General features: G+C 31.7%; 3 protein-coding genes, 1 long non-coding RNA gene and 2 pseudogenes across 5 annotated transcripts; 5 read left to right on the forward strand and 1 right to left on the reverse strand.

Annotated features, from left to right (window-relative positions):
• Window positions 1-600: 600 nt before the first annotated feature.
• On the forward strand, window positions 601-2243 carry LOC123220238 (transcription repressor MYB5-like). The gene is made up of 2 exons (XM_044642324.1): window positions 601-1150; window positions 1457-2243. The coding sequence occupies exons 1-2, from the start codon at window positions 870-872 to the stop codon at window positions 2043-2045; spliced, it is 870 nt and encodes a 289-aa protein (XP_044498259.1). The 5' UTR covers window positions 601-869; the 3' UTR covers window positions 2046-2243.
• LOC123220239 lies at window positions 1715-7367 on the reverse strand. Its single transcript, XR_006503004.1, has 4 exons — window positions 7098-7367; window positions 6772-6838; window positions 4636-4703; window positions 1715-2047 (listed from the first exon to the last, which is right to left on the reverse strand). It is a non-coding gene; the product is annotated as an uncharacterized LOC123220239 (long non-coding RNA).
• Window positions 7368-10192: 2825 nt separating this feature from the next.
• On the forward strand, window positions 10193-10931 carry LOC123221509 (annotated as a pseudogene).
• Window positions 10932-12235: 1304 nt separating this feature from the next.
• Window positions 12236-12841, forward strand: LOC123221510 (annotated as a pseudogene).
• Window positions 12815-16759, forward strand: LOC123220074 (probable glycosyltransferase At5g03795). The gene is made up of 3 exons (XM_044642076.1): window positions 12815-14069; window positions 15151-15721; window positions 16185-16759. The coding sequence occupies exons 1-3, from the start codon at window positions 13691-13693 to the stop codon at window positions 16669-16671; spliced, it is 1437 nt and encodes a 478-aa protein (XP_044498011.1). The 5' UTR covers window positions 12815-13690; the 3' UTR covers window positions 16672-16759.
• Window positions 16760-20275: 3516 nt separating this feature from the next.
• LOC123221799 (protein EMBRYO SAC DEVELOPMENT ARREST 30-like) lies at window positions 20276-27166 on the forward strand. 2 transcript variants are annotated; one of them, XM_044644715.1, is made up of 11 exons: window positions 20276-20691; window positions 20790-21005; window positions 21105-21189; window positions 22019-22089; window positions 22194-22282; window positions 22381-22624; window positions 24208-24320; window positions 24646-24736; window positions 25009-25137; window positions 25327-25877; window positions 26204-27166. In XM_044644715.1, exons 2-11 carry the CDS (start codon window positions 20838-20840, stop codon window positions 26640-26642), a joined length of 1980 nt encoding a protein of 659 aa, XP_044500650.1. In that variant the 5' UTR covers window positions 20276-20691; window positions 20790-20837; the 3' UTR covers window positions 26643-27166. The 2 variants fall into 2 exon arrangements, with proteins under 2 accessions (XP_044500650.1, XP_044500649.1); XM_044644714.1 differs by having other exon boundaries at window positions 20793-21005.
• Window positions 27167-27424: the final 258 nt, after the last annotated feature.

The following is a 27424-nucleotide window of genomic DNA, read 5'->3' on the forward strand; positions in this document are numbered from 1 at the left end:
TAATATCCAAATAGTAGAGATAATTTGGTGGGCTCGGCTGGTGAAGTGGGACCCATTAGTTATGGATAAGGTCAAATTCACATTATCCATCAAACAAAAGGCGCCTGCAAAACTTAATATCTAAGCAAATGGACAAGCAACACCAACCAGGTAAATTATTATCTGACGTGGCAATATGAATATTTTTAAGTTCACACTTTTTTTAATAATAATAAATTTTGCAATATATAATTTAATTAATAAATAAAATACTCCTGCATTTTTTTCTCACTATTGTTTACATAAATTTAAGAATAATGTTATATATAAAAACTATTTTTTTTAACAAATTAGCATCATAATTTTGCATATAATTATTTAATTTAATTTAATTTAAATCCAATCAATTACTTTAAAACACCTGAATTTGTATTTATATACCAAATATTATCATAAATTTAATACAAATCAAATATTTAAAATGAAAAATGAAAAATAGAAGACGTTTTCTTAAATTTAGTTCAGGTTTTGAGATAAAATTTATATAAAAATTCCTAACCTTGACCAATGTAAACTAGGAAGATGAAAAACAAAACTTATTTTTTTAATTATTTTTGTGATTAAAAGAAAATCTTCTTGAAAATTGTTCATGTAAGGACACACAGATTCTGGCTGCATTGTATGTATGTAGGGTCGCTCGGTGATGTGTCTTCTTCATTCTCTTTTACTTCATCTTTGCCTCCTCACATCTGCAAAAACACTTTCCCCCACGCCAGCCTTTAACCCTAAAATCTTTAGTCTCTTCGTTTATTCATTCCTCCATCAACGTTTACTTCCCGCAATCCAATAATTAAAACAGAGCAACAGTTCGATTTTCATTCACAAGTAATATGAGAAACCCTTCTTCTGCTGCTAAAACCCCCTGTTGCAGCAAGGTGGGGATAAAAAAGGGCCCATGGACTCCGGAAGAAGATGAGATCTTATCCAATTATATCAAGAGAGAAGGTGAAGGCCGATGGCGCACGCTCCCAAAGCGTGCCGGTCTGCTCCGCTGCGGCAAGAGTTGCCGTCTCCGGTGGATGAATTATCTCAGACCCTGCGTTAAAAGAGGCCGCATAGCTCCTGATGAAGAAGACCTTATTCTTCGCCTCCATCGCTTGCTCGGAAACAGGTAATCTTTCCTCTGCTTTTTTTCTGGCCCTCTCCTTCACGTTACCAATAAGAGCTCCATTGATCTCCGGTTCTTTTTACATAACATTAAGTAAGAATTTACGTATAATTTTATCCTAACATGAATTACTTTTTAATTAATCTGCTATTCCTACAACATGAATATCAGCTGAGCTTTACGTGCTTCATCTCTTCCTTAAGATAATTTGGTGTTTAATCATTTCTTCCCTAAATTAATCTTTCAATTCCCCATGAATATAAGAATGATTTGTTAATATAAATCTTCTCCTCACGTTCTTACGCCCAGGTGGTCTTTGATAGCTGGAAGAATCCCAGGACGAACTGACAATGAGATCAAGAATTATTGGAATACCCATCTTAGCAAGAAGTTGATTAGTCAAGGAATAGATCCAAGAACCCACAAGCCATTAAACCCATTTCCTTCTTCCTCGGATAATATAGAAGATAATAATCATCTTGCATCAACTTCAAACCCTAACCCTAATCCTGATTTTAATCCTGGTTCTTTAGAAAGCGAAACAGCAGCTACTCAAAGCAATGAAAATTTCGTTTTCAATCTTCATAATCATAATCAAAATAAGAAAGTGGAGGATAACGAAATGGTGATGGATGGTTTCATGATGGGTTTACCAACTAGCCATTCTTCAAACATCAACCAGGAAAACTATGTTAACGAAGATACATTCTCTTCATTCCTCGATTCCCTAATTAATGACACAGTGTTTATGAGCCTTCACCAGCAGCAGCAGCCAAACCCAGTTCACCAACTCTCGAGTAGTCACCATGGTAACATTTGGGAAGGTGAAGTTTTATCAGCTATGCCTGGTTTAAGTGAGGAAGAAAGGGCCTTGGGTCGTCATCACCACCTTGCATGAAGCTGAAAAGGAATTGAATCATGATTAAATAGGTTTGATTAATTACTTGTGTGATTTTATGGTTGCATTGTTATTAGTTCGATATTATGTTTCTTTACTAGACTTGGTTTTCATTTTCATGTTGTTGTGTTCTCAATTAATATCCATTACTCTATGCTGTAAAAATTATTTTAGAAAAAATTTAAGTTATTGTTGTGAGTTTGAATACTTAATTAAGTATAATTTACGTACATACATATACTCCTCAAATTTTTAATGGTATTCACTTAGTAATATATAAATTATAATACATTGCATGCATAAGTTTTAATCAGCTTCATTAATTTTTTTTTTTTTTTTATGCTTTGCATGTTTTGGGGAGAGAGTTTTATGAAGATAATTATTCCGCAAGGCAAGTTTAGGGGGCATTTTGATATAAACATTCTGAAAATCACATCTCAAAAATTAGCTATTAAGATTAGATACCCTAAACTCATATAAACCTTACATTAGAAGTTCATATTTGTCAATATGAGATCCAAGTCTGATGTCTTATACTTAGAATTCTAACACATCTCAATTGTTTGATAATTTATGCATGTTTAACTTATTAAACATGATCTCCTCCTTGTTACTTTCTTTAGTACAGAATGTAGTATTGAGAAATTTCAATGCTTTGTGTAGCTTAATTACGAGATTGTATTTTTTTCTCATGTAAATCTTCGGGTCATTTGCCTGTGTTTTATCAAATTATTTTCCAAAAGCAGAAAGATTCCTATTTTATAAAATGGAAAAATGAAGTAGACTTTATACTTCAAAAATTCATCTGAAGATACGTGTAATAGTGTGTTTATAAAAATATATTCTGATGACAAATTTAATTTCTACAAGTTAAGAATTCTTATTTGTGGGTGTTTGAATTATAAAAAATTAATGTCTATGGGTAGTTCGATTTTCGATATTAAATTTAAATGTTACTAAATTTGGATGATTTAGATACTTATGGTTTTGTTTGTTTTTGTAATTAGTGTCACATAAACTTATTAAGCAAAAACAAAAACCAACAATAATATTACTAAATTTTAATATAATCTTTCTATGTTATATTTTCTTTATTTTTTTTCCAATTCTTACCATTTCAAAAAACATTGATATTAATTAACTCATCACATTTTTCAATTCTTAATTAATAGAATAAATTGCAAATCAACAATAATGTTAATAAGTTATATAATTAATTTCTTAAATGAATATAATTTTTGTATTTCTTAATTATTTTTATTAATGTATCTAATTCCCAAATATTATTATTTTGAAAAAATTTATTGAAATTATTATCTTTAATTTCTTTGAACATAATATGATTTTTATGATAAACTATTAGTTTTAAGATGTTTAGTGTTAAAATTGAAATAAAACAATTAAAAAAAAAAAACAAACAAACATATTTTAAGATTTGTACATTTCACACTTATAATTTGAATAAATAGAGGCTCGTTTAGTTTCAAATGAAAGAAGAAATGCAACCTTAAATTTTTTATAAAGAAAATAAAAATTTTGCATGCTTAATTTCCAAATCTTATAGGTTAAAAGTGTTATCATCTTTGATCTCTTGTGAAGGTTCAAAAACCATCAAGGCTCCTAAGAGATATCTCCTTTCAAAAGATAAGATCTAATTACAGTCAAACTTAACATGGTTTACAAGATTAAGGATGATTTTCTGAACTGTGCGTAGAAAGAAGTGAGAGATGATTTCTATTATTTTAAGGTTTGAAGTTGAAGACATCCTTAAACCTAGGAGGAAGCACGAGATAACTATTGAAAACATGCATACTAATTGGCATTTTTATGAGATTTTTTGTTATCAATTAATATACATAATTTTAAGCTTTCCGTAAGATAAACTACGGTAAGGATGGTATTTACTCTATTATCCATTACAGTGTAGACTATGATAAATATAGAGTAGAAACACAATAAAAAATTTTAATATGATTTTACCCAAAGATTAGAAACTCACTTTTATAGTATCTTATTAATTATCGTTGACACAATAAAATATATTCTGAAAATGATGGAACTTCGGACAAGGATCATTAAGATGATAACTAGATTTCTAAGAGAACTTTCAGTTCTATTTGAGAATAACTTTAGCAAATAGCTCTCTTTTTGTGTATGTATCTTTTAAATACTACCTACTAGTCATTCTTACGTATAAGATAAAACGGAGGAATTACATTCAAATGATAGAATTTGAGTATTCCTAAAAATGATTCATAAGATTTATTCCTATTCCAATCGAACTTGACCAAAATAATCACATGAAATTTGGCATGTTTGCCATATCCAACTATCAAAGTTTACATAAAGATTTCTCCTAGTGAAAGAGCAAGAAAAAATTATGCAAATATAAAGTGGAAGACCCAACTTCTTGTCTTTTATATCATTGGAATATTATAATTATAATTATTATTGTTTTGCCCTTTTCTTTTGTTATTTTCTGGTAATATTTGGTTCCATCCATTATTAGAAAGGGTACCATTAGTGACATAAAATAAAGGTGGGAATTAGGATCATGCATAAATATTAAATAGAATAATAATTTTCATACCTGATATTTTGAAGCTAAAAATGCCTTTGACAGACTTCTTCATTCCCATTTCCCATGAACCTCTAAATCTGTAAATAAATATATGATTGTTAGTTTTTCAATAAAAGTAGACCCAACAATTATTCTTGATAGTTTCTTAAAAAGTATGCAATACGGTGGGTTAGAATTGAGTTTATTCAAGTTTAAGCTCGAATGAACCTAAAATAAGTTTAAGTTAAATGAGTTTGAGTTCGAATCTAAAAATTAAATATTTTAGAATTTGAGCTTTAGGGTGTTTGACTCACCAAACTCATGAGTCTAAAAACTTCGATACAAAACGATATCGTTTTAACTAATATATATTAAAATGATATCATTTTAATAACAAAAGCTCAAAGCTCATGACAAGTTCGAATTCGAGCTTAACTCTTTTGAAATGAGTCAAATTTGAGTTTCTTTGAAGTAAGTTTAAGTTGGAACTTGGTTTCATATAAATCAAGCCAAACTTAAATTTGGTTTGATTCAAATTCAACGCTAGTATTTGATATGAAATTAATTAAGATAATAATATTATTAGGCAGATTGATAATTAAAATTCATAAATGAATGTTGGTTTAAGAAAGCAAAACATTATGTATTATTTTAGGAATTTAGAGTATTTGAGCAGCCTAAAGAAGGAAAATAACTATAATAAATAAAGAAATAATTCAAACACTTCGGCTTCACCTAATCTTCTTGGACGTGAAATAGAAACTGGTTTACCTAATCTTCATGCATTCACATGCAAAGCAAATACTCATCCATCCATCCCTCTCTCCTCGGTGAAAGTATCACATGTTTTTAATGGCCAAAAATCTTGTTCCTACCCAAGCTAGATGATGTGTCTTCGGCCACTTGATGGAGTAAGAACCATAACTCCAATTTTTTATTTTTTAAAAATCTAAATTTTTATTTATGAGTGATTTTTTATCAAAAATTTAATTAAAATTAAGATAAAATCGTTATTTAATTAAAAATTTAAAAAGACTAATCTTTTATAACTTCTTCCCTCCCCAATTTTAAAATTTCACAATTTATCTCCCAAATTTTCTTCAAAATTTGAAATCTCACAATTTATCCCTGGTTTTTTTTCCTCCGATGACTCACTCTTCTTGGTCATCAGCCAACCTTTCCTCTATTTTCTCCCTCACTAGTCATTTATTTTTGCTATCATTTGCCTTCGTCAGAGATGAAGATCGTCGGAGATGAAGATCGTCGTCTCCTTCTTAGATGCAAATAAAAGTCTTTGTCTGAGATGGAGACGATAATCTTGTCTCTAACGAAGGATGGAAGGAGACGATCAGCTAAGGAAGAAAAAGAAGGGAAGGTCGATTGACAATTGTAAAGAAATCGTTGCCGCAGAAGAAAAAACTTGGGGGAAAAATACCTACCTTTCAAATTTTGAAAAAAAATTTGAGATGTTCGAATTAAAGAGGGAAATTATGATAAAAGTTTAGTTTTTTTAATTTTTTTTATTAAATGATAGTTTTATCCTTAACTCTGATAAAAAAATTTAATAAAAAATTATCAATGAACGGGTATTGAGGTTTTTAAAAGTTAGTAGGTATAAGTTTTTGTTTCCAATAAACCTTGGGTGGGAAAAAGTCTTTTGGCCTTTTTTTAATTGATATTTCATCACTGTAGCTCCTACAAAATTGGCTAGACCTAATCTTCATTGCCCAGGAATATAAGTTGACATACAATTATAATAATAAGAATAATAATGTCATCACAAAAACGACAACGTATTTGCCCTTATTCTGTAGTCTCTTCTTTTCTCCATTTAATACCAAATAGATATATTAAGTAAATAATGGTTTTATGTAATGTTTTTAATTTGTTTTATTAGAATTAATGACAATCGATTAATTTGAATATTCCTGAGTCAGAATCCAGGATACTGTATTCCTCTCAAATTTAATTATTTTATGCTTAAATAATTAGTTAAAAATGAAGTTAACTAATTTATTAAAATTTTTTATTCCTTTAAACAAGTCAAAAAAAAAAATTAACCTTGAGCTGAATAAAATTAAGCTTTGCCAGAACCCAAATTCTTATAATTAGATTAATATTAATACCAAATTTAATTAACAAATAGCATAAACACTTAATTCACACCTTCCTTATCACCATTTTTTTGTCATACTTTATTGGCCTTAGTTTCTCCATGCATGATCGAAATTTACTGCACCCAAAAACAAAAAATAAATAAATAAATAAATAAAAGAAAGAAAGAAAGAAAGGCAGAAAGGAAAGTGATGAAGCAAGCAGCCTCTTCGTTTTGAGCAATTAAAGTGATTTTCTGCATCTCAACGTACAGGAAAAGCATGAAGGAGCAAGAGATAGATTGTTTGAATCTGTTATATATAAAAATCCATTCATTCAACTAAAGTTAAAGTTATTTTTTCTGTAAATATGAAGGGAAGTTTCAAAGGATGACAAACCTGGAAACTTATCATGAGTTGTAGCAGGCAAAATATTACGTCCTCCATAGTACTCCCTTTCTCGTTGCTGTCCCATTCCATTCGAACATCGGTGGACAGAAGGTATATGCTTCAACGACGGAAATTAAGATTAAAATTATTGATCATTAAATTGATGAATGAAACTGACTGAGAAAGAAGAGGAAAGGATATTTGGATGTCGTCTGTGGTTCAAGTTCAAGTAGAAAGAGGGTTAGATTATTGTCACATGGTTTTCTGTTTGGTCAATGCTTCACCAACCCAACGTTCTAAAGAGAGAATATATATATTATTATAATAAGTAATATTTTCGGCATAATTTTATATACAAATAACGATGTTTTATTATATAATTAGATAGTTAAAAATTAAAGATAAAATAATATCTAATCACATGATGACATATCATTGTCTGAACATAAAAATTGTGTATATAATATTATTGCATTATAATATATAGTTATACAGATTGACCTAACTTATGTGGATATTTATTTGGTCAAAGGACTATTTCCCACCCAAAGTATTCTCTTATTTCAAGTTCTCAGCCCTTCATTTTAAAAATCTCATTTACTTACTCATGAACAGTTAAAATAAACGGAATTTTGGCCACTTAAAATTTTATTTATTTTCCCCCTTGTAAACCTTAAAAATTACTCATTTCCCCCATAGGCCAAGTTTTAAAAAATAATATTTTCCTCCTTAGGGTTTAGCTTTCAAACTTCAGTGTCATTGTCGATGGCCTCTCCCTTCAACGATCTCTCTTCTCTTAACTAGATATCCAATCAGCGTCGAATAAAGTTAGGGAGATGAGATGAAGCTCTTTGTCTTCCTAGAAGAAGACATCTAGCAAGACGAAGAGTTTCATCTTCTAACGAAGCTTTTTCGTCTTTCCAAACAAGATCTTTATCGATTAACGTTTCAGGGAAGAGGAGAGAGATTGTCGAAGCATGGTAATGCGTCAGGAAATCTTTATCACCAGCGATGATGCTGAATTTGGCACTAAGAATTAAAAACTAAACCCTAGGGGGGAATGTCATTTTTTAAAACTTAGTCTATGGGGCAAACTTTTAGTTTTTAGGATTTGAGGGGAGGAATGATATTAAATTTTAATTTATTCTAAATATTACAAATGAAAAAACGATTTTGTCCTTAAAACTAACAGACTTAATCTTTTATGGGTGAGTGTTTAATATTTTTATAATTAAAAAGTAAAAACTTGGAAAAACTCAATACTTTGTCCATTGGCCAATTTATTTGGTACAAACTCATGCTTTAACCATTGTTTCGGTGTAACCTACCTTTCCAACGACATTCATATTTTTGAGCACGTGTGTAATGTCACCATAATATTAGTCTGCCCTCTCATTTTAATAATATTTACGAATATATAATAAGGAAATTTGTTTAAGGCCCCATAACTTAAAAAGAAAGTTTAGTATTTTCTCTACAAGTTTTATTTCATTTCTCATATCTAAAGAAAACTTAAAATTTGTGTAATATTTTAATTTTAAACGTTGTACCATAATGCAAATATATATATATTTTTTTTTGAAAAATAGCTGCTATATATTGTAGCAAGATATTTGTCACTTGAAAAATAAAACTTATGGGAAAGAATTGCGTTACTTGTAATAATGCAATATAAACTTAATATGTCAAATCAATATGTATGATTTGAAAGGGCTTGATGCTGGCATTGGAGGGTTTTATCTCCTTAAATTACATATTTGTCCTCGTTTACATCTATTATTACAATAAAATTGTGTGTATCTATTTTAAATACATAAATATGTATACACTTATATACATTATTATGTAATTAAGTGTTAAAGATAAAATAATACTCAATCATACGATGATATTTATAAATATATATAATTTATATATCTAAAATAAGTATATATAGTATTGCTCATACGTTTAACACTTACACTGTAAAAAGTATAGGTAAGGGTTTAATGAAAAATGTGGGGAGATAAATGTCATTAACAATAAAAAGGGATTTGTTGAAAAAGTCAGAGGATGTCCGAGATAACAGTTCTTAAGTCAGGAACTCTTTATATGAACAAACATTACATACTACATTAAAATGATAGAAAGAATTAAATTCAAGGTAAATTAAAATACATTATAAGAGAAACATTAATTAAAATCAATAATTCTTTATATGAACAAAGTGCAGTTGATGTATCCAGTATTAAATTTTACTTGTATTTTCTATTTTATGAAATCGCTAAGAATTAAGCTGTATGTATGCTTAGTATTTGTGATATTTTCTACAGAGGTATTGAAATTTTCACGAAGTTGTTGGATTTATATGTGGCGTTTTGGTAGTTTATAATGAAGTAAATGACTTAATTTAAGTATGGAAGTAGGCTGAAAAATGAACACAATTCACTTTTGTTTAAACTCTTACTTTAAATTCCTCACCCCAAAGTGTTTCTAGTGTCACCCACGTGTTTCTTGGTTTGCCCAGTGGTGGTGGTGGGAAAGTCTAGGTGAGTCAACGCCTGTCGGAGATCAATCGGGATCACCTGGTATGTGATGTTGAAGACTGTTTGTTTGTGGGCATTTTTCTCTTTTTGTTTGATGTGTTGGGTTGTTGAATTTCTCTGTCAGTTTTGATGTTTTTTTTTATCAAATACCTTTCAAACGTTATGATGGTAATAAAACAACATTGAGTTTTTTGAAGTTCTACAATTTGAAAGCTTGAGACCTTTGGTTCACCTGGTGCTTGAAGTTGAAAGAGAGTGGGAGAGATGTGTTTAGGAAACTTAAAATTTGCTGAATGTGTATGAACGTTTGAAGTTTTGTCCTAAAAGGATCTTGTTTCATTCTTTTTCCTGTATATATTAACTTACAATTTCTGTTTCTATATGTTAAATCAAGGATAGTGGAGAAAAGTATGACATCTTTGGCTTGTACTTATGCTGCTGAAGTGCATATATATAAGAAGTTTTCTTTTGATTACAGAACATAATGTAAACATTTGGAAGATTTGAACTTCTTGCATGTTTTGGTGACATATTTCACTGCCATCATTTTACTGAAAACAGATACTGATTTGGTCATAGTTATATCCACCTCACGAGAATTTTAATCCAAACAAATTTAGTGTGAATGGGGAGAGTAGAAGGTTGAAAAACTTTAGACAATTTCTACAAACTTTTATTGACTTAACCCAAAATCTGGAAACTGCTGGATTTTATGGTTCAGGGAAATATATGAATAACAGGCAGGTGTTCCATGACAGAGCCATATATTTGGAAGACTATAAACAAATGAACAGGAGCTTTAGGATATATGTTTATCCTTACAGGCAGAATGATCATTGTGCAAATGTCTTGCAAGTGAATTTTGAACCCAGTGGTAATTATTCTAATGAAAACTACTTTAAGGGGGTTCTTATGAAGAGCCATTCTACAACAAAGGATCCAGATAAAGCAGTCTTTTCTTTTTGCCTTTCTCAATAGCAAGGCTGTGGGATGACCCTAGAATTGGTGCAGATGGAATTCAAGATTTTATCCAACAATGCATCCTCAATATCAATTTGAAGTACTCGTATTGGAATCAAACGTGGGGGGCTGATCATTTTTATGTTGCTCGTCATTCCATTAGGCGTCTGCCATGGACAAAGCTTGGACAGTTAAACTTAATTCCATACAAGTTGTGTGCTCATCAAGCTATGTTTTGTCAGATTATATTTCTCTCAAGGATGCATCTTTGCCACAAACTTGGCCAAGACAAAATGACCACCCTAACCTTGCTTCTTTTAAAAGGTGGACTACTTATTTCGATATCTTGTTTATTTAGTGCTTATTAGTCACTCTAAAAATTTTGATTGTAAACTTTCATCTTTAGCATAAGTTTCATTTGATATAAATTATGGTATTATATGCCAGAGTTGTTTTCCATTCACAAAGTGGTTAACAAAAAGTGATTTATTTCTTTTTTGGCAATGTTTGCTATTGTATCTCAGTTTAACATTAACAGAAGTGTAAGTTTTTGTGTTATTAACCAAGCACCAACAACAGATTCAAATGTAATTGAATTGTAAATGCAGATATTGTACACGAAGTTGATTGAATGCCAACTGATCTTGTATTGATTTTACTCTGTTTGTACCATGAACAATTGTTCCAATTACATAATCAACATTCAAAAGTAAAAAGTAAATAACAGAGAGCACCACACCCTCCCCAGGCCTGGTATTTGAGAGGCCAGGTTCTCTCCCTCAAATGTTTTCCACAATTTTTCTGCTTGATTCCTCCTTCTCACCTAACCCTTTCTTTCATCCTTGTTTCTCTCATAACTGCCCACACAATTTGCTACCAAAAGTGTGCTTGTTGTCCCAAGTGGTCCCTCCTCCCCTTGGTGTGCCATCTGTGCACCCAATTTTTTGTCTCCTGTGGGCACAAATATGTGAGTCCTAACACTTTGCAACCAAGACATTTGCATTTTACATGACTGCATTCACTAGGATTCATTCTATGTAAACTAGCTGTATCAAATCAGTCTTTTACTCTCACAGAATTCTAATATAGCTGGCTGATAATGTCCTTGAGCACATGCACATCAAATGAAGGAGAAATCTATATCTCTGTGTGCTTTTTGGTCCTTTTCTTTATGCGTAATTGTTAAAGTTCTCTATTCTTGTAGAGGTGGGAGAACCTCTTCGTACTTTTAACTTTAGAATTTTGACATATTCGCAAATTGAGCCAGTTCTGGCGCATGATTTGAAATCTAATAGTGGAATTGATGCTACTTACTTGCCAAAATCTTATTGAGTGTTTGATTGATTGATTTCATATCAATGCCAAACTTTACCCCTAAACAAATTAAATGTTTTATGGACCATTCCATTGTGAAATAATTTTGAACTGTATTCTCCATTCTCTTGAGTTTAGCTAGTATCATTTGTGCATGTGTTACTTAGTGTTGCATTGTGGTGCTCCCAGAAGCATTCAGGAAATATCCGCACTTATTGATTTATTTCAGAGTTCCTCACTTCTCTTGCCATTTAAGGAAGATACCTGACTTTTTTTTCCCCCAAGATAAAGATAAAAATATATTTTCAAGATTGTGTTCTGTTACTGATTCAAAAGAAGAAATTACGGATGCACACTAGTATTGGGACCGAATTTGTTTGTATAAATTTGCAATTGTTGTCCGCTTTTATTGTTTATGGCGTGTTGCCTGAGATCTTGTCATCTAACTTTCAGTGCAAAATATGGAATCACAAGAAGAAACTTGCTTTTTTTGCTGGATCAATCAACTCCCCAGTTTGTGAAAATTCATCCAATATTGGATGAATGACTCTGAGATTTATGCTCATGTTGGCCAGCTTGAACACCTTATGCTGATGAGCTACTTGGGGGGCAAGTTTTGCCTTCATGTCAAAGGCTATGAAGTAAATACAGCTCTTATAGCAGATTCATTATATTATGGGTGTGTAGCTGTGATCATTGCCAACCACTATGAACTACTGTTTGCTGACATACTAAATTGGGAGAGCTTCTCAATCGTTGTTGCTACTGTAGATATCCCATTGCTGCAGAAAATTTATAAAGCAATAAGCTCTGACAGATTTATTATTGTTGCAAAGCAATGTGATGAAGGTGCGCAAACGTTTCCAGTGGCATCTTTTCCGTATTGATTATGATGCTTTTTGCATGGGCATGTATGAGTTATGGCTTAGATGAAGTTCTCTGAGGTTCAGTTGAGTTCTTCATTTGATTCCTATTGATGATTGTATATTATTTTAGAAGGTGGTTTTGCGGGTCCCATTGTTGGGAATTTGTATATTTTTTATTGGTTGTTTTGCTCCTGAAGTAGCTTACAAGATAAAAAGTCTAACACTTCTAAGTTTCTGTTGATTATAATATAATGGAATTACTTTTAATGTTTTATAAATCATAGCTTCTTTGGCGCCTTAATTTATGATTCCAATATTTAACTTTTGTTTCTTACTTTTCAGTTCTGAAGAATAATAGCTCCTTTATCACCTCACCTTGTAGCAACTCAATCTTTTATGAATTTATTCACTATTGGCAGATTTCATTTTCTGTGACCTTTTAGAGAATTATATTCAAATTCTTTGATAGGTTAAGGTTGGTTAAATATGATAGTGTATTTCTGTTATTCATGAGAGATGCAAGAGGCAAACATGATATCCTGGTTATTCATGATGGTAGTAGCATTCAAAAATTTACCCAATTAATTTGTTACTTTGTTCAAATAAAATTGATTCTTGGCACAAGCCATGTATGGTTGCGGCTGCATTCAAAAGTTGGGAAATAATTATTCAAAAATTCATATAAAAATGAATTACAGACCTCAGGTCAGTACAAGTGATTAATGAATTCACCATTTTTGCAAAAGGCTGCCTGCAATATACATGTTGTGAAGATAATTCATTTTTTCCAACATTTTTTGAAATTAACTTTTGAAGCCAATCGTACTGATATTTTCCCTGATGTTTAATGTTTTTCTGATCTACACAATCCTTTTTTTTTTTTCAATTTTTGGTGCATGTTGCTGTCTCTCAGTTCCTTTGAAGTATGGATTAAACTATGTATTTCTTTATAAAAAGGCTACTGGTTTTAATCTGTAATTACTTTTTCTTCTTCCTCTCAATGGGTTATTCATCCTGTTCTCCCTCATATCCAAGCCAGAAGCATTCTTTTAAAGTGAGTTTGTTCCTCATTCTATTAAGTTTAGCTCTTGCTTGCTCACGTGTCATTCTCATCTACATATCCAAAACTTCAGAGCTGTTGCCAATTGATCAAATAGAATACAGGCATAATCGAGAATCTTTGATTGGACACTTACCTATTTCAACTGTTATCCGACAAACCATCCCAGTTGCAGTTCACACTGTCTCAAAAAACTCATTGGATTCATTAGAAACTGCTACATTGACAGAGGATAATCTTCAGTTGGGCTTAAAAGGTATGTCAGCTTTGTGCTTTTCTCTTTCTTTTTTCCTTGGTTTTGAATGTTTATTGGCGTTCTCTTATTAGTGCCTAATAGAATTGCAGGAATCAACTGGATTGAAAAATACTTTATTTGCTAAAAAAAGAACAGGAGGTCTCTACCTTATTTGTTATCTTATATTGCAGCATAAATAGTATATTTTGAATTTTACGATTATGAGATCATTCAATCTGTTTCCTTCTCTATAGATAACCTATGTTGCTTCTGCATGATAAATGGTATCTAGTCCTTGCACTTGTTAGATAGAATACAATTCAGGAGAACTCAACAACGCACAATATTTCTTTATATATATATATATAAGGGAAAAAAGATTGTAAAGAAGCAATGAAACTACTAGACATAGCACTTCGATATTCCATCATTTTGTTAAATGAAGAAGGACTTGTTTATACTATTGGTTCTTTAATATATTCTTACTGTTTATTGAAAATAAGTTTGTTTTGTATTTCATGATATATGAGTATGAGTTCCCTGAAATTGAATGCTTGGTTATTATATGTAAAGTTTGAAATTGGTGCTTTGGCATTTTGGGTTTATGCTATTAAATTGGCCACTTTTTTTTTTTTCGTCGTTCCACATGAGCATTTGCTCGGAATTTTTGTTAGTGCTAGTGTATTATGGATGCTGGAACAAATTGTGAATTTCTCATGAAAGAACACGGAACTTTCATGTTTGAAATAGTAGAGACTAAATATATCAATTTTGCATTTTGTTCATAGCTTTTAGGACATCTAAATGACATAATAAGCGTCTGCGAAGGTGATATCATTTTCTTATGTTGGTTACTTACAAATAAAGAGAGCAGCTCCAATGTTTTTACTGTCTGTGATATTCAACTCTGGTCACATAGCAGAAACCAGTGATGGTCTGTGTCTGTGTTTCATGTTTTAGATAGGACATTATAGTATCTAATTTGATGAAAATTTCCAGAAATTTTTTCATGAGGAGAGAAGTTCAAGAAATTTCAGTCAATTGTAATAAACCTTAATTTCCTAACCTCAGAATCTAAAAATTGTTGGTTTTTGTGTTCCAGGGAATTTTGTAAGCGACAAAGAGGTTTACCACAATGGGGATATTTTTTCAGAAGACTATAAAAAAATGAACCGGAGCTTTAAGATACATGTATATCCTCACAGCCAAGATGATCCCTTTGCAAATATACTCTTGCCCACACAAGAAGAGCCTACTGGTAATTACGCGAGTGAGCATTATTTCAAGAATGTTTTGTTGAAAAGCCATTTCATTACAGACGACCCAAGCGAGGCAGATCTTTTCTATATGCCTTTCTCAATTGTAAAGATGCGGAATGACCCCAGGATCGGCGTAGCAGGTATACCATATTTTGTGAGAGATTACGTCTTCAACATCAGTCAAAAGTACCCTTATTGGAATCGGACAGGTGGGGCAGATCATTTTTATGTTTGTTGTCATTCCATTGGTAAGAGTGCTGCAGAACAAGCAGCTCCTGTGAAACTCAATGCCATTCAAGTAGTTTGCTCGGCAAACTACTTTGTATCAGCATACATTCCTCATAAGGATGCATCTATGCCACAAATTTGGAATAGACAGCAAGAAGATCCTCCAATCCTTGTTTCGTCAGGGAGGTACACTTTCATTTCAATGACCGTTCATCCTTTGTTCTGTTATAGACAAATGCTGTGATTGTAGTTGACAATGTAATGCATTTTAGGGAAATAATCATGAAAAATGAAATGCTCAATTTTGGTAATTTTGACATCGGACGATATAGCAGCTTAAACATGTCACGAAAATTGGAAATGCTAATCCTTTCTTGTTTGTTCTTCAATATGACATTGTAAGTGTACTTGAATCTTAGATGCAGCTGGTCCAAGACGAACAGGTTATGTTACATTACTGGTTTGGTGTCTCTGCATAAATTTCTTTTCTGCCTTTTAAGAATAATTATGTACCAGGTCTATAAAATGTATGTACAACTACCTATTTCAACTGCTGAAAACATTAAGCTATGAAAAAGTTACATCTCATTTTTATTACCATTGTATAGATTTATTGTGACTTTACTCTTTCGGTGAAATGAGAATGCAGGAACAAGCTTGCATTTTTTGCCGGAAGAAACAATTCTCCTATACGGGAAAGGGTTCGTCAAATATGGGGAAATGATACTGAGATTAGAGCACATTTTGACTGGGTTAGCAATATTGCTGAAGAGCAGCTTGGGAGCAAGTTCTGCCTCCATGTCAAAGGCTTTGAAGTAAACACAGCCCGCGCTTCTGATGCACTATTCTATGGCTGCGTTCCCGTGATCATCGCCAATCACTACCATCTCCCATTTGCAGACATTGTAAATTGGAAGAGCTTCTCAGTAGTCCTCGAAGATGGAGACATTCCATCGCTGAAAAAAATCCTGAAAGGTATAAGCTCTGAACAATATCTGATGTTACAAAAGAATGTGTTGAAGGTGCGCAAACATTTCCAATGGCATACTCCACCAGTTGATTATGATGCATTTTACACAACCATGTATCAATTGTGGCTCAGGAGAAATGCAATCAGGATTTCTTCTGTTGTGTAAAGTACATTCAGTGATTTTTACTTCTGTAGAGTTATGAAAAATTGCCTCTCATATACTATTATGCAATAAAATTCTCAAGAGAGTTCAATTTGGTTCGAATGGGTTTGTCTTCAAAATTTTGCAGATATCTTTTTACTCACTCAGGTAGGAGTTATTGTTGCATGAAATAAGCTTAGATTATGAAAGGAAAAAAAAAACTAGAAGTGCATTTTTATGAGAGGCTAGTTTTATTTATTTTAATTAAATTTTAAAAGGGTTTAACATGGAACTTAACCCCAGTTAATTTAAAAAAAATAAAAATGAAAAATGAAAGGCATTATAATTTGAAATTTGAGATTTATCATGGTAAGATTACAAGACTAATATATATTTGCTATGGTTGGATTCGAGTCAAATCGAGTTTGAACTTATTTAAACTTAAACTCAGTTCGATTTGCATAAAACTAGTTCAAGTTTGAGTTTGAACTTATTTATAAGGTGCTCCAGTTCAACTTGTTTTAAATAAGTCGAGTTCAAACTCAACTTAAGTTAGAATTAGAATCGAGTTTTAAGTTCAGCTTAGTGCTAAAATAATGTCATTTTGTATCAAATTTTTTCGGGTCATGAGTTTTACAAATTGAACACTCTTAAAGCTCAAGTTTGAGCTTGAAAATATTGAATTTTTAGATTCGACATAAGCTCACTTAAACTGAACTCATTTTAGATTTGTTCGAATCGGATTTAAATTCAAACAAATTCAATTTGAATCCAGCCTAACATTTACAATTGCTTATGTCATAATTGAAACTCATAAAATGTTTTGTAAACTAAGTTGGAAAGTATAAATCAGGTGATTTTGGGATAAGTTGAATAAAGAATAATTTATTTTATGAAAGGGGGTAACACTTTTAGAATTCGAAGTTTCTTTTGAAATTGTAATAACCAAAAATGTCCTAAAATTAATATATAATCTTATTTTTTTAAACAGGTTTTTAATTAATAATGTAATAAAAATTAAAATTATTAAAAAATTGGACCTGATTGGTGGAGTAGTGGCTAGATGTTAGCCGACACACAATAGCCAAATGTCATCGTCAAAGGCACATTAGGTTACGTGGCGTAATCCATTGGATTATTGATCAATCTATCTAACAGAGTAGTTAGATCAAGCAAGATCTACGATGTTTCATCATAGAAGACTAACAAATGCTTAGCAAATAATCATCGTCGTTGTTTGGTATTTCAATTTGAATTTGGTTTAAATCATTTTTTCGATAATACTGTTTATCCCACCATTTATATTATTTATCATTTCTAATGATATTATTAATCTTATCAATTATATTATTAATCTTATTGATAACCTCTAAAGATATATTTAATCAATTCAAACGAGTTTCATATTGAAATTCAAGCTAACTATTTAGACTTGAAGTTAAACTCGAATTTTCCCATATTCAAACTTGACAGACTTAAATCCAACCCTAATGATCACTTTCTTTCATTTCTTCTTACCGTTTTTTTCTTCTTTGATCTATTCTTTTTAGCTATCACCCGATTTGGTTGAGTCACCACTGGAAAAGAAGGCATCAATAAAGCAATCGCAATATGCCCTTGTTGTTGTGACTTTCCAGATATCTCAAGGAACTCCTATGCTTATCACCTTCCCTTCAGATTACTTTGTCCACATCTTCACCACCTATTTTTGTAATGGGTCAAATTATAGGCTCGAAACTTGTGGATGTCTAGGTACATACTACTCATTTATGTCTCGAATTAGCTCTATTTTCCCAAGATCAATTAAAATAAGATATAAATCAGCATATGTGAAGAAAAATATACTTAATTGTAAGACTCTGAATTTGTTAATATTGTTTAATATTGTCTTAGGGATAACATTGCACTCTTAAATTAAACATTTTATATATATTAGAAATTTTAAAAATTTAATGTGATGAAATTATGTTATTAAAATTATCAATTGAACAATAACTACAAATACATCCTCATAGAACACTGATAACCAAAATTAAGTTAATTTACCAATATACCCTTTTAATTATATATTTTTCATTGTGTATAGTTTTAGACCTAATAAATGATAATATTTAATAAACCTATCAATAAACACTTAGATCAAGTCTCATCATTTATTACCCTATAAAACCCAAAAGATTGTCTCTCAAACCTTTTGGAGTCAAGCATTTCATATCTTTGGATAGTATTCTCAGATCCACAAAACTATAATCTCAACTAGTTAGATTATTAATTTGTTAACAAATGAGATCTCACCCTCTATTATAATTAATTATCATAGCTCGTAAATCAAAGGTATATTATCTACTTAGTATTATCGTACATATGCAATGGTTGCTAAGTTATGAAGTTTAAAATTCTATTATAGTTGTTACATAAAATTACAAACTTTACATAGTCTAGTTCAATGCGTCTTATATACACAAATGTCCCTTGTCTAAAATCTCTACTTTTAGTGATTTGATACTCATCATTCCATAAAGGCAAACAACAAAATAACCGTATCAAAATAGTGCGCTCAACTCTTATTTTATTATTATGATTATAATTTCGAGATACGATAAAATCTCATGTTTCCCATGTATGACTAATTCATATAAATATAGATATTATGCATTCAAAGTAGCTCTGAAATCTTGATCATTAAAGTAAATATATATGTAAATATGTATTGTAAATGTGGTCATTTCATAAATAAAACACTTTCATTTATAAAACAACGGTTCATTATTTTATAACATCAAATGAGTAGCAACACCAAATTTAAGATGTTATTGAGGAGACAGTGACTTGCGAGGATTTTCATGTATTAGTCGAGACAAAACCTAATGGTTGGGCAATGTAGATTTCTTGTTTAACCTGTCTAACATGACTTCCATGGTATTTATGGATGAGTTCTTGACCTAAATTAAACCTAATAGGTTGTTCATAATTAATGTTGTCATTGAACTATTTTAACTTGATTTATATAATTATTAACCAAAAATTAATATAAACGAAGGGTAAAAATACGTGTAATATAGTTTTTTGGGTAAAGTGTAATTTAGTTTTAATAATCTTTACAAAATAGGCCGAAAGATTTATTTTCACTCAAAGTTTGACATATTTATAAACTCTCATCAGTAAGATTTTAAAAACTCAAATATTCATTCTTCTATTAAAATTCTATATTAAAGTTAAGAATAAAATGTTATTTAGGTAAAAATATAAAAAAAACTAAAATTTTATCACATTTTTTTTCTTTAGTTTAAAAATTAATAATTTTTTCCTTTTTTAAAATCTGAAAAATAACAATTTCTCTTATAAGGTTTTTTTTCTCCTTCTTCGATGACCACTCCCTTCTGGTTGATGATCAACCTTCCCAAATCTCCCATTCTCCCTCGGAACATGTTGATCTTCGACTATTTTTGTTGGACAAAAACACTAAACCTTACAGGTAAGACTTTGAGAATACACACCAAACCTTGGGTGGGAGTAAGGGTTTTGGCCTAAAAAATAATAAGGGTATTTTCGTCTTTTCAGCAAGTGTACCATACATTTTAATGAATTTTTATCATACAATTTGACAAATATAGGAAAATATCATTTCTAAGGCTGCAAACTGTCGTTTGAAAGAAAAACGAAAAAAATGTGTTGTATTTTCGAATAGCTCCATCTCTTAATTCCGATTTAGATTGATGTAGAACGCTAAATTCGATAAGACGCAAAGGATTTTTTGTTTTCCATATACGATGTAATTAGCTCCAGCGGATTACTCAGAATAGAAAACACTCAAAATCAATTCTCACCGAACTCTCACTCCAAAACAAAACAAATCTACTCCGAATTTAACGTTTTCTCGGAGTGTATTTTCTCATCTCCCAGTCACTCTCAATCGTACTGAATCTCTTCCTTTGGCTTCCCACAAAGTAGAGCTAGAGGGAAAACTAGAAGAAAGTCAAATTTTGAATCTAAATCTTTCAGTTTTAGTCTTTTAATTTAGATCACTTGACTTGAAGCCTACAGGTACTTAAAATAACTTTTCTTCACAGTGTAATTAGTTTTTGGGTTTTCTGTTTTGTTTCAAGATTTGATTTTTATTGCTTGATTTTATATTTGTGAAGTAGGGTTTTGTTGCTGGATATCAAGATCGACTACTTTGATGAAAAAAGATGTTGTTCAAATCAAAGCTAAAATGGGTAGCTTTATTTGTGCTTGGAATGTCAACGGCATCTCTTGTGGTGCATCTTTCTATTACAAAATTTTCAGATATGGGGTTGGTGCAATACAGTCCCATCTCAGGTTTTCGCCAGGACTTTGCTTCTTTAATTGGAACTCAGGTGATTTTTGTATTTATTTGTTTATTGTACTAAGGTGTACATATGTATTGATGGGCTGCTTAGTTAATCTGTCAGCTATCGTCCTTTGTTATTTAATAGGGTCGTTGGAACAAAAAGCTATGGGGGCCTATCAAGTCATTAGAGTCTTTGCAGCCATACGCCAACCCAAGGAACAATTATCCTGGTACTCGGTTTACTCAACTTCTATGAATTAATTGATTTACTTATGTTTTTTCTTTCCCTTACCCATTTTATTTGGTTCTATCCCCTTTTTTCTGGTAATTTGATTTTAAGGCTGCATTTTGAAATGGTTTTCGTTCTGCAGTAATAATTATTTACTTTCTTTTGAGAGTAAGAACATAATTGTGAAGTTTTTTAAGCTAAGCAGTCATTCAGGATTTGATTTCTTGGTCCTTGCATTAGTGCAAAGCAATATTGGGATGGATTAGTGCTGAGCCATTTTTGTTTGGTTAGATGCTATACCATTATATGAATGAAATATGCATCGTGATTTTTTTTCTTCTTTTGTCTTTTTATTTTTCTTTCCTCAAATCTTTTTAAAATTTCAAAAGAAATGTAATAGATTAAATAGCTGTTATATTTTCTTGTAAACTCTGCGTGTGGTTGAAAGAGTGGTTTTGCTATAGTTTGTTTAACCTCTGACTTTTATGTAGTTTTTTCAGTTAGGTTTTGAGGGAAGAACTGTACACAATCATTGATTTAAGATGTTAAGATTGGATCACTTCACTTTGCATTTTACGGGATCTTTTAATGTCATTGATCCTGTATGATATGTCTCCTGTCTAAACTTTAATGTTCATTATTAATATACTTTTTGTTTCTTAATAAATAAACAATAAAATCGCAAGATCTTTGACTATATCCTTACTTTTAAATTTTAATTAACATAATTCTTTTTTTTTTTGTTTAATTCATAATTCTTTAGTTTTAACTGTTAACACTACTTCTCCTCTTGGTTGATTTATACCTGTTCTTTTTGTATTTTTATACAGCTCCTACTGAAAAGGGCAATGGTTTCATATATGCAAAAGTTTTTGGTGGGTTTGCAAAAATAAGATCTTCGGTATGATTCTGTGATTGGGGGTCTATCAGATTCATTGGACATATTACTATTATCTTTTTTATGATTTCTATAGGGAGTTCATAACACTTTTGTTAATTTTCTAGATATGTGATCTTGTCACCATATCCAGGCTTCTAAATGCTACTCTTGTCATTCCAGAGATTCAAGAAAGTCTTCGCTCAAAGGGAATCAGGTGTTTTAACTAGCTTTCTTAGACATTTTAAATGTAAGTCTCTGTTGCTAGTATCACTTACATTTTTTTTGCTTCTTTCCCTTTCTGTTGTCACACAGTTATAAGTTCAAGAGTTTTTCTTATCTCTACGATGAAGAGCAATTTATAGCATCACTCACAAATGATGTAATCATTGTGAAGAGCCTCCCTGAAAATTTGAAGGCATCAAGGAAGAGGAAGGAGTTCCCGAATTTTAAGCCCAAAAGTTCAGCTTCTCCAGATTATTATATCAAAGAAATTTTACCGCAATTACAGAAAGCCAAAGTTATTGGATTAATTCTTACTGATGGAGGATGCCTGCAGGTTGGTTAATACCATAAAATTATGGATAATTTAGTGAACCATTTCTGGAAATGGTATTCTCTTCTTCATGGGACTTTATGCTTCATCTAATATAGATTACATATTATGGGTCTGTTTGTTATAAATTTATTCGAGTTGAGCTTATAGATGATCTTGTTAGACTAGAACTTGTCAAAATATAGATTAAAAATTTGTTAGTTTGTTTGGAAAATGTAGTTTTTTCTATTATTAATTTACTAGAAGGGGCTTCAGTATACGAGAATTGATTAAGCCAAATTTATAAGATAAAATATGAATACTTTTCAAATTTGTACTCTTTGAATAAGCTCAAATTTTGAGCTTCTCGCATAAGCCATAAAAGAACTTATTTTGTAAGCACTTTTGAATTCAACCAAACAACTTAAAAACATTGCAAAAGTACTTATGGCTTAAATTAATCTCTTTTGGCCAGTGATGAGCTCAACCAAACAGGATCTATATGTATGTAGAAGAGGATCAAGAAATTTCTTCTTTCGAGACTTATATGAACTGTGTTGCTTTTTCTTTGCACCATTGTATCTTTCAAGGTCAATATTTCAATTTTTGATGTTGCTGATATTAAGTCTTCAAGCATATGGATGTTTTTGATGGAACGTTCTTTAAATTTTCTCATTATCTATTTTCTTTTGTTCCTTGCTAGTAATTGTGTTGCAGTGTGTTTTCCTTTCTTAGGAATCTTCGTTTAATTTCTCAATGCCTCCCACATGGAAAAAATAGCTCATAAGTAAAGAAAGCCAGAAATTATGTTATCATCTTTCTTGCATCTAGGGCAATCATTTCTCAACATTTTAGAGGAAGGTCTCTTCTGCCTTGTACATGGAGGTTGGTGGATACAGTAACTGATCTTGTGCACATGTTGTGTTGACAATTTTTACCCTATTTGAGAAATTCAGGCTGTTTGCCAAATCCAAAATCACAGAAATGAACATGTTTGCTTCTGTGTTTGGAAAGTATGATTTGAAAACTCAATGTTCATTTTCTGAAAGCTGGTCTTAAACTTGTAGGCAACAAAATGTTATTTCATGTTTTTCTTGAAAACATGATTTGGAAAACATGTAATTCTTTCTCTATTCCAAATGCTAGTAATAAATCCATTCTCATTATTTTTATTCTTTCAAAATTTGTTTCCAAAGTATTCTACTAGGCTTTTACATTTAGAATTTTATTTTATTTTTCAGTTTCATTTTGTTAAACAGTTTTTCTAAAACAATATTGGAAAATAATGCTGCACGAACTTATAAATTTTGTCACTTCTCCACTTGATAAACAACTTCATTCCTAGTAGGTGTTAGTCAGTTTTGTCTCGGTCTGTCTTGTTCTAAGATTGTTGTGGTTGGTACTGGTTTCATTTTTTCTCATGCTATGGTTATTGGTCAAAACTAGGATTCAGGAGTTGATTATGGATGCTATTTTTGTAATATTTTGTTGGAGCTGCATAATTAAGCACTTAGTAATTTTGTAGGGTCTAAATATTTTTTCAGAATTCATATAAATTTTAGATGTTCTGAAAAGTCCTATTAAAGCAATTCTTTTCCTCTTTTCAGTCCATTCTTCCACCAATCATGTCTGAGTTGCAGAGACTTAGATGCAGGGTTGCCTTCCATGCGCTGCAGTTTCGTCCTGGAATTCAGATTCTTGGCCAGCGTATGTTGGAAAGGTATAATCTTCCTGCATGCCTTACTGCCAGAATATTATATCACGTGGAAAAATCATAGACTGACGAATACACATCTTATTAGCAATTAAATGATATCTGCAACCTGGCTTTCTTACAAGGAAAAGATTCTGACTTTTTTGCCTGTTGTAGTCATTGGGTTTCAGCTAGGCAGTGGAGCTGTATACTGAAAAATTAAAATGATTGTTTCTTTTCCACAAAACAAATCTATTTATTTTATGGTTGTTGAGTTCTCTGGTTCTTAAGATACACCAGAATTGTTTGGCTGCCTTTTATGAATGTAATCTCTCTAATTTTCTTTCAACAGATTACGATCATGGGGCCATCCAATTCTAGCTTATCATCCTGGTTTAGTGAGAGACACATTGGCTTATCATGGTTGTGCAGAACTTTTTCAGGTCAGTCATTTAAGCGCTTTCTTATCATTTTTTAAGATTTAAAACAACTCTTTACCTGTTCCATTCACTTTTCAAGTCTCGCCATATTTTTTATCATTTTCCTTGTTAGATCTACAATAGAAGGTGAACAAGTTGTGTGAGTGCCTTTTTCCTTTTAATGTATTTCATGGGAGTTTCTGCCTCTATATAGCTAAATAAAGAATGAATTAACATATTCATCAATTTATCAGTAACTAACGTGATGTCATGTTATAACTTGGTGCTTTTTCTAGGATGTTCACACTGAACTCATACAACACCGCAGGGCACAGATGATCAAACAAGGGATTCTTAAAGAAAAACTTAGCATGGACTCACACTTGCGTAGAGATAATGGTTCATGTCCCCTCATGCCTGAAGAGGTATGCCTGATGTCAAAAATTTTACTTCCTAATGATGTATGTGAGCTTTTCACTTGATTGGTACTTATACTGATATGGTCTGATAATTCCAAGTTTTTATAACCCTTGAGTTTTCTGAAAGCTTTTCCAAATTGATACCCAAATGGAACATCAGAATTGATGAAATTTTTTGACATTCAAACCTTTCAGGTTGGAGTTCTCCTTCGGGCAATGGGCTATCCTCCAAAAACAATTGTATACCTTGCAGGTTCTGAAACTTTTGGCAGTCAACGTGTTCTTATCCCTCTGCGTGGCATGTTTCCCAATTTAGTGGATCGCACTTCCTTGTGCAGCAAGAAAGAATTGTCTGACCTTATTGGTCCTGAAACATCACTTCCACTAGATCTTTTTCAACCACCTCCTTCTAAAAATGCAAAACAATTGAAAGAAGAGTGGAATAAGGCTGGTCCACGGCCTCGACCTCTTCCTCCACCTCCAGATAGACCCATTTATCGACATGAAAAAGAAGGTTGGTATGGGTGGATCACAGAGACTGACAAAGAACCAAATCCTTCCGCTATGGATTTGAGGATGCAAGCACATAGGTTACTCTGGGATGCTCTTGATTATATTATCTCTGTTGAAGCTGATGCATTCTTTCCTGGTTTTCACAATGATGGTAAATGGCCAGATTTTGCTGGTTTGGTTATGGGACAAAGGCTTTACGAGAGTGCTTCATCTAGAACATATAGGCCAGACAGGTAAGATAAGCATAAGTTCATGTTATGAATGTTGATGTGTTGATGCTTTTTATGCAACGCTAGGATGTTGATTGTGTTTGATTCTTTCTCTTAAGTCTGAATATAAGTTTGTTAATGGACAGTTACCATTGATAACATTTCATTTTGGCTTAATCTAAGCTCAAATTCTTGTTGGACTTATCTAATAAAAATAAAAACATTTCTCTTTTTTTTTAGATAAAATTTATTTCTTTTTTATTAGATAAAGATTAGATTACTTTTGGTACCTTTGATTAATACATCTTAAAGGTACTTCTCTAACACTAGCATTTTTTATTTTCAATCAGAAAAGTTGTTGCCAAGTTATTCAACATTACTCGTGAGAATCTTTACCATCCCAAGCATAATTGGACCCTTTCAGTGAAGGAACATCTGAACAAAAGCTTGGGTGAAGAGGGTCTTATTAGGCAATCCTTGCTGTCGAAGTCAATGTTATTTTTGTCACACCCTCTTCCAGAGTGCTCTTGTAGAATTTCTTCTGTTAAGGTCCCATATCAAGTCAAAGGTAATGGTGGCCGTTCTCTGTATGGTGGTGAAGATGAATGCCCCAAATGGATACAGCATGGTCAAGAAGCTGCTTCTTTGGACGCACGTGGTAATAATGATAATAGTGAATCTTCAGATTATGAAGAAACAACTGAACTCTCCGAATCTGATGATAATGATGGCAAAAATACTGCAACTTTACCCTTTGATCGTGATGAAGAATGGGATCCTAATGACTAGAATTTAACACAACAATGATAAGATTTCATGGTTTTATCAACAGCTGTGGCACTCTGGTTTCCAGATTTTTCTACTGGAATGTAATTTTTCAGGGCACAGAAAGTAGCATAAGCAGGTAATTTTTTCATTTTACACTTGCAGCGTAGCACTTGAGAGCAATAAGTGTTCAGATTTATTCTTTTTAAGTTTCAAGATACTCTCCAATTACAGAAAAAGAAAATTAGTTGTATACTTTCATAGATCAGACATTTTTTGGTGGGAAAGTTATACAGTGAGTACAAGATGATCACAGGCATAGCAGAAACTGGTTATTTTCTTTTGTGAAACTGGGAATGTTTCATAGTGGGGGAGTTGAATGTGGATATTGGACTTTCATAGTACAATCTCAATCTGAATCCCTATGCTATGATCATTAAGTACCAAGAATTTTTGTTTGTATATTGAGAACTGCATTTCATGTCCAAGTGTAAATTTTTGTTTCAGAAGAATATCGATGATGAGATAAATTTATATCTTTTTGGTGATGTTTCTCACATACTTATTGGGTATGACAATGTCATATGCCCTCCTAATATGCTTTATGTTAATGTCTTTGTGCCTGATCTTAGAAGAGTTTGATGACACGCACTCTTCTTCTATTCTAATTGTTTAGGGTTTGAAGTTGATTCTAGTTTTCTGGATTTGTTGAAGTTATCGTTTTTCTTTCTGCTTTATGATAGTATTTCTAAATATCTAAAATGGGTCCTTTTTGTAATAGCGGATAGGTTGTGAATTTTTCACAT

The sequence above is a fragment of the Mangifera indica genome, chromosome 7, assembly GCF_011075055.1.
Source record: "Mangifera indica cultivar Alphonso chromosome 7, CATAS_Mindica_2.1, whole genome shotgun sequence".
NCBI classification, from domain to species: domain Eukaryota; kingdom Viridiplantae; phylum Streptophyta; class Magnoliopsida; order Sapindales; family Anacardiaceae; genus Mangifera; species Mangifera indica.

Excerpts from the sequence above, each read along its gene's own strand:
- LOC123220074 (XM_044642076.1), top strand. The coding sequence starts at position 13,691 with ATGTATTTCTTTATAAAAAGGCTACTGGTTTTAATCTGTAATTACTTT. Across the intron at positions 14,070-15,150 it reads TCTTCAGTTGGGCTTAAAAG|GGAATTTTGTAAGCGACAAA; the intron begins GTATGTCAGCTT and ends TTTGTGTTCCAG. Across the intron at positions 15,722-16,184 it reads ATCCTTGTTTCGTCAGGGAG|GAACAAGCTTGCATTTTTTG; the intron begins GTACACTTTCAT and ends ATGAGAATGCAG.
- LOC123221799 (XM_044644715.1), top strand. The coding sequence starts at position 20,838 with ATGTTGTTCAAATCAAAGCTAAAATGGGTAGCTTTATTTGTGCTTGGA. Across the intron at positions 24,321-24,645 it reads GGCCAGCGTATGTTGGAAAG|ATTACGATCATGGGGCCATC; the intron begins GTATAATCTTCC and ends TTCTTTCAACAG. Across the intron at positions 25,138-25,326 it reads GTCCCCTCATGCCTGAAGAG|GTTGGAGTTCTCCTTCGGGC; the intron begins GTATGCCTGATG and ends CAAACCTTTCAG.
- LOC123220238 (XM_044642324.1), top strand. The coding sequence starts at position 870 with ATGAGAAACCCTTCTTCTGCTGCTAAAACCCCCTGTTGCAGCAAGGTG. Across the intron at positions 1,151-1,456 it reads CATCGCTTGCTCGGAAACAG|GTGGTCTTTGATAGCTGGAA; the intron begins GTAATCTTTCCT and ends TCTTACGCCCAG.